The following is a 13,183-nucleotide window of genomic DNA, read 5'->3' as shown; positions in this document are numbered from 1 at the left end:
CATGGGTAGCCATATTTAAGCGTTTATATGCTGAGTGACAAAACCAAGGTAGCAAGATAATTTTGAAGTGGGACAAGAATATGATGTTTAAATGTTTTTTTTGTTGCTACAGTTTGCTATAAGGGGTTTTGTAAACATGAGAAAGTGTTGGCCGTTGATGTTGGTTTTTAACGGGAAAGTATAGAGGTACATTTTGGTGGCCACTGCACAGGACAACGAGAATCACACATATCCTGTTGCATGGTGTGTGGTTGACTCTGAGAATGACAAGTCGTGACTTGGTTTTTTCAACAATTACATACGATAGTGCCTGACAGTGACGAGTTGTGCATAATATCTGATAGGCACAAATCTATAAAGAGGGGATGCCACTATTTCCGTCAAGCACATCACAGTTCTGTATGAGGCACCTTGGTGAAGAACCTAAAACAAAAGTTTAAGTGTGCTAGCCTCCTTCAGACATACACATGGCAACAAAAGTTATCAGGTTGATGCGTTCGAGGAGCAATTCAACAATCTGAATCAAGGATGATAGAGTTGTAAGTAGGCTAAGGTTATCTATTAATCTATATTTCTGGTAGTTCCCTTCATTTTTTCATGATCCATTTATTAAATTAGGATTATTAATATTTTTTTCATTTCAATATCCTAACCCCATTAATGGGGCATTTTATTAAAAGGCCATATGAAGTTCAAATTAATTAAAAGGCCATGTAGTTTGAAAGTGTTAAGTAAATAGCTGTTTTTTTTATTAAGGTTTACATATAGGGTTTACGATTCGTTCAGTGGACCATGATCGATTAAGCGATATCATAGACCAAGTGTTATTTTCACATTCTATTGGACTATTGAAATTTCAAACCAAAAGAAAAGTGTAATAATTCACTTTTTGACTGTACCAAATAGCAAAATCAAAATAAAAAATATACATGGAAGACAACTGTAACTCTACAAAGCCATCTGCACAAGCAACTCATAAATTTTAAACTTAGTTTATCCTTTCTTTACAATCAGACGAGAAGAATTTCAAAAGAGTATAATATTATTAAATGCCCTGAAAAATTATGTTTTCTTCTCGTCCATATCTCAACTCTCAAGTCATTTTCTTGCTCGAACTCTTAAAATCTTTATGTTCCAGAGAAAAGAAGAAGAATATATGTTCACTAAGCTTGCATGGTACCTAGTTCTCTCAAACCCTTCAAACTTCATGAGGTACTTCTTGCTCTTTCTTTGTTTATGCAAAACAAAAAGAACTATATGTTTAAATAAATATAATAAGATCATGGTCCACTGAACGAATCGTAAACCCTATATGTTTAGCATAGACGTAACATTCTACACCTTCTAGTTTCATATGACGTACAAAGAACTATATGTTTAATTAAAATATATAACGGTCATGTTCTACTGAGAACGAATCGTACACCTTATATGTTTAGATAGCATTAATCGCTTAAACGATCTTCTGAAATACAATAAATAAAATCAGAATACACAGGATGCTTAAGCGATTTACTATATCGCTTAAGCGATCCTGTGTATTTCGACTTAGTCGCTTAAGAGATCGGTGGTATTTATGATATCGCTTAACCGATCCTAACCTTTTACACTTGGTAGCTTAAGCGATTTACGATCGCTTAAGCGATCATGAGCAAATAATACAAAGTGCCCACAGGATGACGTCGCTTAAGCGATCATTAACTGAGGTAGAATCATCTGCCCAGATCTATACTCGCTTAAGCAATCGTTTGTATCGCTTAAGTGATCTTTGCTTTTACTCTGATCACTTAAGCAATTTTCGATGATTAAGAGATTTGTCCAAGGCAGAATCAACATCTGCCCAGATTTATGATCGTTTTAAACGATTCTTTGCTTTTACTCTTAGTCGCTTAAGCGATTTAGATGTGCTTAAGCGATCTTGTCTATGATCACTTAAGTGATCCTACCTATCGCTTAAGCGATTCCTGACTTTTACTCTTGGGCTTAAGCGATCTTGTTCCAAGCGAATCTTCTGACCAGATCTATGATTGCTTAAGCGATCCCTTTGTAACGCTTAAGCGATTCTTTGTAAAAGACTCTGGTCACTTAAGTGATTTCAGATCGCTTAAGCGATCTTGACAGAGGCAGAATCAAACATTTTCCCAAATGTACGATCGCTTAAGCATCTATGAACTTAAGCGATTCTTCGTAAAAGAACTCTGGTCGCTTAAGCGATTTTAGATTGCTTAAGCGATCATTTGTGGAAAATCTGGGCGTTTAAGAGATATATGTGGTCGCTCATATACGTAATTGGTTGGTACCATGCTTGTCTTTAAGTTAATTAATTTGAAATGACTGTGATTGGGATACATTTCTACCTTACTCATTCCCTCCCAAATCGAAAAGAATTTGTATCACAAAATTAAGTAATTTTATATCAAACTAATTCATCACAAATCAAAATATAAGAGACATCAGTAATTGAAAGTTTAGAGACCTCAATGTAATTGAAAGTTTAAACTATAAATCATCCATAATAGTGCCGAAACACAATAATTTCTAAGACATTTAACTCTGGTTCTAATTGTAATAAAATTTCTTTTACCCAAACAATTGCAAAGAAGAACCCAATTCCAAGTATCATTTTCGTCTCATTTCCCTTCCATACAATTCTCATTTCCCTCTTGTGGACCTGCCAACCTACCTTTGAGAAAGTTTTCGGATCTGTATAATACACTATATGAGATCATTGTTTGGTACCGTGCCTGCCAGCAGCCTGATTGCAGATGCCTCCTCTGCCAACCAGCCTCTGAGAAGTTTTCGAATTCTGATAATCATTATCTGAGATCATTGTTTGGTACCCATGCTTGCCATCAGCCTGATGCAGAGATGCCTCTTCCTGTCAACCAGCCTTTGAAAAGTTTTCAAATTTGTTGCCAGGACTTGTCTAAGATCATTGTTTGGTACCATGCCTTGCAGTAGCTTGATGTAGATGCTCCTCCTGCCAACCAGCCTTTGAGAAGTTTCCTCTCATTGTTGCAGGAACCTGCAAAATATCCAGCACACACACTGCAGCCATGTCAGCTTTTGTAAATTTAAAAAAAAATCCAAAAAGTTATGGAGTGCAAGATTGAGAAGTTCACTTAGTCCGTCTCTTTCAGTAAAGCCTCTATATAAGCATGACCACCTGTAGCATCAGCACAACAACCCAAGTATTAACATCAACATCCATAAAACACAATATTCAAAGTCCAACTTCCATACCTTTTGATTGGATTTGGTCACTCAAAACGGATCCATATGCCTTGGAAGCACTCAAAAAGCCCAGCGTTCCCGACAGTTGCTCGTTGTTTCATCATTCAAGCTGTCCATCAGGGTGTTGGTCATGTCGAACTGAATAAATTTCAGGGCATATGCCCCACAATCAGCATCACATAGGAAGAAGACATTAGCATTAGAATTAACTATAGAACAATTGTATTATGTAAGTAAGTTTAATACAAAAGTTACTTGACTCATTTTTGGGACGGGTAGAGCGCTTAAGTGGCCACTTTCTGATCAGTACTTGATCATCGAAGTGGCTCAAACATCCGCTGTCACGCAACAGCCATAGGAACAATAATGACAGTGGCTCCAACTCGATCTCTAACTGCTGTCTCGACAAATAGTTAGGTTGCAGTCAAGGATCTTCAGCAAACCCATTCTATAGCGCGAGAGACTACTATCCAGTGCATATCTCTGACGTTGATGATGCAATAAACTCTTTTAACCTTTTCCAACGTGGCTATATTTGGGCAATTTCCCTCGTACATATGCATAATCCTGTCATCGAACTTAAAATCATTAGGGATGCAGTCCAAGTCTTCTAGGGCCACATCTTTTTCACTTGTCCTTTTGCTGCACTCTACCAACGACCTTTTAATTAAATTGCGATAAGTCGAAACAAGTGTTTGGCCAAACGCCACATTGGATGACACAGTCGGGATACAATAGATCACCATTACTGGTCTGTCATTGCCTTATCAGTGCCAATACTCATCGATGTGCTGCATTCAATTAAAAACAACATAATAAGTATGAAAAACATAAGAAAAAAAAAAGGAAAATTTGTCTTACATCTTACATGGGCATCACTTCTTGATTCATTGAATAGGCATAAAAGAGTTTTTTCTTTCCTCCTCTATTGGCCTATACAAATCGACCTTTGAGTCCATTTGCGCTTGCCCACTTCCTCCCCTTCCTCCATTGTACATCCTCGCTTCCTCACCTCCACTCACCCTCCTCCATTATCACTGCCCCACTTTCCACCAACCTCCTTAACCCCTCCATTTTGCTTCTTCCTCCATTTGTTCTTAATTTTCTTCTTCTTTCCATGTGTTACTACGGTAAGGCGATTTGACAAACTTGCTCTTCGGCTCTCTCTTTTCAGCCCAGGTGCACTTCAAACACTTATACTCCACCAAACTTCTCCTCACCGTTACAACTTCTCTGTCACCTTATCCACTTTTTCCACCCTTTTCATCCACTCTTCCATTGTCAAACCTCTCATAAACGGTGTTGTAAAACTCTCAAATAGGCGTTTATGAGGTAACCACCTCATTCTCTAACGTCAACATCTCAGTTAAAGCGGTGGTACTTATTGTTACTGGTTTACTGAGGTATACGAACCTCTTCCTCCCTCTCCTCCTCCTCCTCCTCCCTCTCGCCGATTGGAGCTTCATCTCCTCGGTGTCAATCACGTTCTCAAGCAGTGGCCCTGTAACTGTCGTCACATGTGGTGAGCCTTGCTAGGTCCGCATCAGGCGATCTATCCATTCATCCCTTTCATCCTCCAGTGGTTCAAAAGATGTGACATACTCCTTTTCTGCTTCATCCCTAGTAGCGGTGAGAAAGGGACGGATGACTCCTTGCAATAAGAAACAAAATCAATCAGATTGAAGCGACATTTTAAAGCAACTGCATATTGAAAGCTTAATCCTTAATCTTACCCGAGCGCTTCAATTTCAATGTTTATTGGCGTAATCCCAATGAGTACACTTCTCGACATGCCACCCAACATCCTAGGAAATTGCTGCAGCACATCCGAACTCTTCTCCCCCCCCTGCCTTAGCCAAGATAGGGACGACCCATACATCCAAGCTTACATTGTAAAAAAACAGTCCATATTATAATTCAAACACATATATTACAAAAAATATAAACAAAAAGCTATTAATATTTACCTGCATTGCCATGGGAAGCCAAAACAAATTGTACGTGCTCGGTTATCCTTCCCGACCATTGGACTGCTTAACGCCATGTCTTTCCCTTGCAGGGAGTCCATAGTTGCTTAAATGATACTCGTCCCCACGAATAAGAATTAAAGAAGTCCAAGTTGCTTGCAAACCTTACCCAATCCATATCAAACGGCTTTTGTTGAGTCACCAGCCCTTAGGATCGAATGTAAGAACAATACCAAGCATAGTTTGAACTTCTCTGAATCCTAAACCGAACTCTTTCCTATCCTCTGCTCTAAATCGTGTCTTGTAATTGACGTTTTCCCCTGCAAAACCTTGTAGCCAACCTTTTGGCTGCCGTACTCTCTTATTGCCTTGCCCATCCTCTGTCATTTTCCCACATCCAAGCCGGTCACCAAGGCATATTTCATCATCCCAAAACATAGTGGCTTTCCATCCACCACGAACCACATTTCTTGCTTTTTTTTTTTTTTTTTTTTTTTTTTTTTTTTTTTTTTTTGCATTTTACTGAGTGTAGCAACATATAAGCACTTCTTGCCCCCAGAACACCTTTTTCCAATTATTTCCGATTTAAAAAATGACCGAAACAAGTCTCTTTGAATCGTGTTTACATTCGTCAATCCACCTAAAATCCCCTTTATTCTCTCAAAAACATCCCAACTCGACCTGACCGTCACCCTTACAGGGAAGTATGGTACATTATCGCTACAATGTCCAACCATCGTCTTTATAGTTTACGGTCCGCACAATTGCATAATCGATATAAACAAAATATCAACAACAAAAATAAACCAAAACAATAATAAACAAATATCGGCAACAAAAAAATACTTCTGTGGTCACTTAAGCGATTTCGGATCGTTAAGAGATCTTGATTCTGCCTTGTGCAAGATCTCTGAAATCGCTTAAGCGACCAAGAGTAAATTGAATGAAGATCATTAAGCGATCTTGATCTGGGCAGATGATTCTGCTCGGACAAGATCACTAAGCAATCTAGAATCATAAGTGACCAAAGGAAAGAGAATCGATCGCTTAAGCGATCTTAGATCTGGGCAGATGATTTGCCTGAACAAGATCATTAAGCGATCTGGAATTGCTTAAGCGACCATGAGTAAAAGAGATGAATCGCTTAAGTGATACTAATGATCGCTTAGCGATCTTAGATCTGGGCAGATGTAATTCTGCCTAGGCCAGATTGCTTAAGTGATTGAAATGCTTAAGCGACCATGAGTAAAAAAGATGAATCACTTAAGTGATACAATGATTGCTTAAGCGACTGTACAGAGCAACACTCCTAAAACAATACGTACCCTTTCTTCACGGCCTCCTCGTTGCTTGCATTCTCGCCGGGCCTCATCCTCTTCACCTAAATTCTCGCTGGACTCTCCTCCTAACCTGATTCCGCTGGCTCACTACACTCTGCTAACCTTGCGTTCTCCTCGCCTTGAACTCTTTTTGTCGTTTTTTTTCTGTTTCTGTTCGTCTTTTTTTCACTTTCTATGGATGATCCACCGGAGCAGCCATTAAACTGCTTGCGCCACCGAACTCTATGATTGAAATGGCATTGGGTTTCCTCCTGATTGTGAATGTTAGCCATGGTTTTAGATTGAATTTGGTGTGAAAATTTGCAATTTCGATCGAAAATCTGGACGGTCGCCAAAAATCACAGAGATTCCATTTATGGTTCAAGAAATCGATTTTAGGATGAATTTGGTGTGAAAATTGCAGTTTCGATCAGAAATCTGGACGCATCGCTGAAAATCGCAATAGATCTATTTAGGGTTTAAGAAATCGATTTTAGGATTGAATTTGGTGTGAAATTTGGAGTTTCGATCGAAAATCGCACAATCTCCGTTAGGGTTCAAGAAATCGATTTTTGCCCTAATCAATTTCGATTAAGCGATTTGAATGGGTGGGGCGAACTTTTGAATTTTAAATTTTAAAAAACTTTCATTAATTATGATTTTGCTCACATATGTTTTAATCTTTCATTTTAACCCATTTTACATGTTTAAGAATCCTAACTGTGCCACGTTAGCTTCTTCTAAATTAAAAAAAAAAAAAAAATGAAAAAAATTTTCAAGGCCATTTTGTTAAATGGAAACTTGGGATGGCCGGGGAAGTTAAATTTTCACAGGTTTGTCTGAAAAAATAGTAAACAAAGTAAAAAAAATACGAAATTTATCATCTATACAGTTGAAAAATCTTGTTAAAGTATCACTTATTTTGTTCATCTTGACGAGATTGTCTAAAACATGTGAATAGTGAATAGTTTTGATTCCATTCATGTAAAAAAATCTTGATTTAAAAAGATAAATAATGAACAATATTTTAAACAATTTTTAACTTTTAATATTTCATTGTTGGAATATGAACATGTCAAAATCGAATTATTATGTCAAATTAGCTTTTGGTCTCTTTAATTGCTTTAAAAAGGTGTTCCCAAAGAAAAAGCAAAGTTAAATGTCCTTGTTTTTTCATGCCTGCATTTCTTCCTACTGAAGTAAGCTAGTAGCTTGTCTCATAAGGAAACTTCAAATTGAACTGTGGAATTCTCAGAAGAAGAATTAATGAATATGATGATGGTAGGTGAAGGTGAAGGTTATAGCAGCAGGAGAGAAGAGAGAGTTCCAAATTATGACTATGGTTTCACTCAAACTCTCTTTTCTGGTCTCTTGATGACATTTCTGTTTGTTTTTAGAGCTGGAGTATACTAAGAAAAGAGGACCAAAAACTGACGTGAGAGAGAGCTGTAGAGAGAGAAAATCTGAACTGAAATTTGCTCTGTTTTACATTCAAAAAACAGGGGTAGATTTATACAAAGCACACGCCACTGTTCCACCTAAAGCTGCAAATTTAAAATTTAAACCAAAACACTCCAACTAATGCACGTACAAACATATCAAAATACATCATTTTATCAACTAATTCACCTAAAACACATCACTGAAATATTTCTTAAACAGTGACCAAAAACAACTTCTTCATGCACAGTAGCATTTCAAACGTGGTGCCAAAATCTTGCAACTCCCACCGTGCGTTGACGTCATCATTTCCAGCATGGTATCACCGTTCAACATCTCTCCTTGATATCATTGCTGGAAACACCAACTCTGAAACTGAAGATATTCAAACTTGGCTTTGGACAATGGCTTAGTCATTATATCAGCAACCTGTCTCTTCTATATTAAAGAATCCTCTTCATTGTAGCTTTCCATCATCAGATTTGACTGCCTCATTGTAGCTTGTTGATTCAACCAACCACATTGCACCTCTCATAAATTTTAGATATGGCTTTGTACTTGACTGGAACTTCATCAACTTCATCTGAATTCACTTCTTCAATCTGACTTTTGGGCATTCTATCTTGCTGAAGCTTGGCCTGACTTTAACCTGATTTTTTTTACAGTTCCAAACAGCACATTCGTCCACCTTAACATCTCTGCTAACTATGTTAGCTGAATGGTTTTGAAAAAACAAACTTTCCCACTCTACCGGGAAGTTTTTTTTTTTTTTTTTTTTTGCATCTTAACTCTCTTAACTCATTCCCATCACGTTCCATAATGACACATGCTGAGTTTTAAAATGAAGAGAGAGTATTCCTCAAGCATTTGTCCTACACTAAGTAGGCTTTGACTGATTTTAGGAACAAATAAAACACAGATATAATCTTGATACCTGACTTGGTTTGGACAGAAACATTTCCCTTGCCTTTGACCTCCAGCAGCTCTCCATTTCACTTTAACTTTATACTTGTAGCTTTGATCTAAGCTCATGAAAAATGGACATGTTTGGTGACATATGGTTGCTGCAATCACTGTCAATTGACCACACCTCTTGATCAAAAATCAGCCACGCATCCTGAAGCCATAAAAAACTGCTCAAATTCTTGAGTTGTGTGTGATTCTCTACTGCCTGGGATTGATGCTCCTGCTGCCCTCCTTTGTTCTTGCACACCCTTTTACATGTCCAAACTGCTTACAAAGAACTGCATTGTATGCCAGGCCTGAACCAACATCTATTTTCAGGGTGGTTCTTTCTTGCAGTGAGGACAAGGAGGAAAGGTTCTCAGTACCGCATTTTTTTCTTTCGTGTTAACTTCACTCTTTTCCTACTCTCCAACAACCTTGTTTTGGCTTGCTATCATGGCTCCTTCACTTGAGTCTTCCTGCCTCAGCAACCATCCCTATACTCTTGTGCTTGAAGAGCATGCAAAGTTCTGCTGAGCTGATCTGGGACATGTCTTTGGAGTCTTCAAGTGAAGAGATTTTGCCTCAAAATCTCTAGGTAAACTGACCAAACCTTCTATTATCCTCTTGTAGTCAACTCTTCACCAAGTAGCTTAATCTTGTTAACCACATTCATCAGCCTATCCAATACTCCTTCACAGACTCAGCCTCTCGATCTTAAGCATCTCAAATCTCTTCTCAGGTTTGAATCTACATGTTGCCTTGTATTGCTGCCCCCAAACTCCTCATTAAGCTTATCCCAAGCCTCTTTAGGAGTTTCACACGCCAAATCCTGGTGGAAGACTTGGTCTGTCACTGCTGAGTGTACGTAAGATAGGGCCTTGGTGCTTAGACATCTCCTCTTCATGAATCCTGATTTGGTTCAGTGTGGGGTTGCTCCCAAATGAGGAACTTGCTTCTCCTCTCCACGTATTGCCACAACCCATGGCCTCTTAAATAAGTCTTCTTGACAGCCCATACATGGAATGATCTCCATGAAGATGGGTGGAGAAAGTGAAGCTTGAGTTGTGCCATGAAGATGATTACATATGGTGTTGAGTTTGTTAAAGAGGTTTTTGTTTTTCCAGGTCCTGAAAGATCACAACAGCTCTGATACCACTTGTTGGTTTTTAGAGCTAGAGTATACTAAGAAAAGAGGACCAAAAACTGACGTGAGAGAGAGCTGTTGTGAGAGAGAAAAATCTGAACTGAAATTTGCTCTGTTTTCATCAAAAAACAGGGGTAGATTTATACAAAGCACCGCAACTGTTCCACCTAAAGCTGCAAATTTAAAATTTAAACCAAACACTCCAACTAATGCACGTACAAACATATCAAAATACATCATTTTATCAACCTAATTCACCTAAACAGATCACTGAAATATTTCTTAAACAGTGACCAAAAACAACTTCTTCATGCACAGTAGCATTTCAAACCGTGGCGCCAAAATCTTGCAACTCCCACCGTGCGTTGACTTCATCATTTCCAGCATGGTATCACCGTTCAACAATTTCTAATCAAAATCTTTTCAGTCATAAGGTTTGCTTTCCTTTTTTTCTTCTTCATTTTCTAAAACCAGTCTTATTTTATATTTACCTGTAGATTCTATGGGTGAGTCTAAAGCTTCTCAAGGCCATTCTGGAGCTAAACTGGAAGCTACTAATTTGCACAAGATTATCTCTTCGTCAGACTGTCGTGGCCAAGGATTGAGTTCAATTCTTCCGTCTTCAAATTCTGCTATCCTTCCAAATAAGGATTCAATCACCCGGACCATAAATGAGCATAAACTGTTCATGGACCCTGGAGTTTTCTCAGAAACACATGAAGCGTTAGTTTTGATAGGAAATGCAGAAGATCAAAAGAGCATTTTGTTGAATGCCCCAAGAGTTAAGGTAGTGCCATTTCTTTTTTCACATCAGTTGAATGCAGATGGAGTAAGTAATAAGATGAGCGTTGGTTTTATTATTTTGTGATTTTACAGTTGGATGTAGACAAATGTATTCGTCTTTTAACTGCGGCAATGGAATGTGAAAACGTTCAGAAGAACCCTTTGAAAAAGCCAGATGGATGAAGCAGTCAGCATGCTTAAAGAATTGAAGCAACTTTATGCTGGATTAGATGAAAGGTCAGTTTAAATATGGCGCCTTAATTTTTACAATATCATCCTAAATTTGTCAACTGTTTTCCAATTGCTGGTTATGACTCGAAGTTGTTGCATGGTAATTTGCATTTTTATTTACTTGGTGGTTAGATTAATGTAGTGCCATTTAAACACTTGATAATTTTTTTTTGAAAATAATTGATTTCAGTGGTCAGCAAGTGAAGAACAACATTTCAACAATTAGAGAAGTTTGCAAGAGGTTGCAGTCAACAAGGCAAACAGTGGAGCCTCACTTGAATCAGCTATTCTTGCAGCAGAGTAGGAGTGTTAAAGGCAAGGCAACAGAGACGGGCGTGGGCATGGGCGAGGGTGTGGCATCAGAAGGAAAATGTGATGAGGGAAACATTGACAGTAAGATGGAGGGTTTGGCAGTTCCTATAGCTTCTGGTTCCCAATCCCAAACCCAAGCCAATTGTCAGGATCAGGAAATTGAAAACTAGGGGATGGGAAAAAGAACGCCTAAGAAAAAGAAAGGGGAAACATTAGTAACCAAATCTCAGAATTCCTATTTCTGAAATTGATTACCATCTACTACATGTTGTAGTGTCAAATTGAAATGGCTAAGTTTGTGAGTCTTTGGTTGTAAGAACAAATAATTTCATGTTTTTAATATCTCATGATAATGCTAGCCTTAGTTTTACATTTACTATTTGAATTAAGGGCTGATTTGATCTCTGATTCAAGAGTAATTTTCAAAAACTCAAAACAACAAATCAATTACCATCTTCTTGATTAGTCCTCAAATAAGTGAATAACCCTCCACCTCAAATTTCTTGGGTGAAAGTTATCTATTGCTCTTTAGCCTCTGACATTTCCATCAAGCAAACTATATATCATTCCCTTACAAGAGTAAGGCCTGAAATCACTAGGATCCTCTTTCTCCAATTCTTCATAACTCTTCAAGGCCTCCTCTACATTCTTTTGCATGAACTGAATTTGCGCCATTATCAACCTCACATCTCTAGCTTCTTTCACTTTGTTTGCCCCTCCTCTACGTTCTTTAGCAGATTGATATTGAGTTTTTGAACTGCAGTACATATAGCAGCTTTAGTATCCCCTACCTCTGTGACCAACTCTGCTGTTACCTGCAAATTAATGTAAACTTAATTCTGCACACACTAAAACAACAATAACAAATGAATTAACAGAAGAAATAGCCATACCACTTTACTAGCACAAATGTCCCTAGCTTTCTCCAAGTAAGCCAATGCCAGCTTCCTATGATTCTTTTGAGTAGAGTTCACAAAATCCAAATCTGTCACATACACAGCACAAAATCACTCATCTAATTATAAGAACAAACAGTGATCTAAACAGGTGATTAAGTAGGAAGACTTAACTGGCTGCAGTAGGGCAGTACATGCGAGCAGAACCAAGAGATGAAGCGAAAGAGTAGTTATAATTGGGTGGCTGCTGCGCCATGAAGATAATAAACTGACCCTTGTTGATCGAATCCTTGAGATTGTCAAGAACCCACATGAGTGCATAGTGACTGTGCTCACTCTCATCAATCGCCAACATCACCTTTTATCACTTCCTCCTCCTGCTAAAAGCACCTCAGCCATCTTTTCTTTAAAGGGTTTCTCAGATAGAGGTAAGAAATACAGACAAATTATAGCAAAGTGGCGGCTGCAGGTGGGCGCGCTGAGGCGTGCGCGCAGGGGCAGCGTGAGTGCGCGCTGTATGGGCCTTTTCCTCGAGCACCTGGCGTGCGACCGAGAGGAGGAGAGCTGCAAATGGCTCGGGGATGATGGAAACCCAGAAGAACACCCACAGTCAGTTCAAAAAACACAACACAACACTCCAATAGCAACAAACAATACAAAACTACAAAAAAATAAGCCTCGAAAAAGCTCTAATTCACGGCCGACGATCGGACGGAAACTATAAATTAGAGTATTAGGGTGACATTGCTAGTACTAAAATCAGTTGGGTTCAAATTTGTTTTTGAAAACATTATCACCTATACAATTGATAAAATCTTGTTAAAGTATCACTTATTTTGTTCATCTTGACGAGATTGTCTAAAACATGTCAATAGTTTCATTCCATTCATGTAAAAAAACCTTGATTTA

The 13,183-nt window shown here is 38.3% G+C and overlaps 3 protein-coding genes across 4 annotated transcripts in view; 2 read left to right on the top strand and 1 right to left on the bottom strand.

Moving 5' to 3' along the window:
* Positions 1–13,183, top strand: part of LOC116114227 — a 38,032-nt gene that overhangs the window by 12,924 nt on the left and 11,925 nt on the right. The gene's annotated exons all lie outside the window — the stretch shown is intronic.
* On the top strand, positions 11,008–11,678 carry LOC116114231. Its single transcript, XM_031400385.1, has 2 exons — positions 11,008–11,072; positions 11,257–11,678. Exons 1-2 carry the CDS (start codon positions 11,011–11,013, stop codon positions 11,546–11,548), a joined length of 354 nt encoding a protein of 117 aa, XP_031256245.1. The 5' UTR covers positions 11,008–11,010; the 3' UTR covers positions 11,549–11,678.
* Positions 11,692–13,152, bottom strand: LOC116114230. Of its 2 annotated transcripts, none has more exons than XM_031400382.1 (3): positions 12,449–13,152; positions 12,272–12,363; positions 11,692–12,193 (listed from the first exon to the last, which is right to left on the bottom strand). In XM_031400382.1, the coding sequence occupies exons 1-3, from the start codon at positions 12,627–12,629 to the stop codon at positions 12,080–12,082; spliced, it is 387 nt and encodes a 128-aa protein (XP_031256242.1). In that variant the 5' UTR covers positions 12,630–13,152; the 3' UTR covers positions 11,692–12,079. The 2 variants fall into 2 exon arrangements, with proteins under 2 accessions (XP_031256242.1, XP_031256243.1); XM_031400383.1 differs by having other exon boundaries at positions 12,280–12,363; positions 12,449–13,151.

The sequence above is a fragment of the Pistacia vera genome, unplaced genomic scaffold, assembly GCF_008641045.1.
Source record: "Pistacia vera cultivar Batoury unplaced genomic scaffold, PisVer_v2 Contig704, whole genome shotgun sequence".
Classification (NCBI taxonomy): Eukaryota; Viridiplantae; Streptophyta; class Magnoliopsida; order Sapindales; family Anacardiaceae; genus Pistacia; species Pistacia vera.
Note: the sequence above shows the minus strand (reverse complement) of the source record. Positions and strands in the feature narration are given on the sequence as shown.

Coding starts and splice junctions, on each gene's coding strand:
- LOC116114231 (XM_031400385.1), top strand. CDS start 11,011: ATGGATGAAGCAGTCAGCATGCTTAAAGAATTGAAGCAACTTTATGCT. Junction 11,073..11,256: donor TATGCTGGATTAGATGAAAG/GTCAGTTTAAAT, acceptor AATTGATTTCAG/TGGTCAGCAAGTGAAGAACA.
- LOC116114230 (XM_031400382.1), bottom strand. CDS start 12,629: ATGTTGGCGATTGATGAGAGTGAGCACAGTCACTATGCACTCATGTGG. Junction 12,364..12,448: donor GTACTGCCCTACTGCAGCCA/GTTAAGTCTTCC, acceptor TGTATGTGACAG/ATTTGGATTTTGTGAACTCT. Junction 12,194..12,271: donor ACATTTGTGCTAGTAAAGTG/GTATGGCTATTT, acceptor ATTAATTTGCAG/GTAACAGCAGAGTTGGTCAC.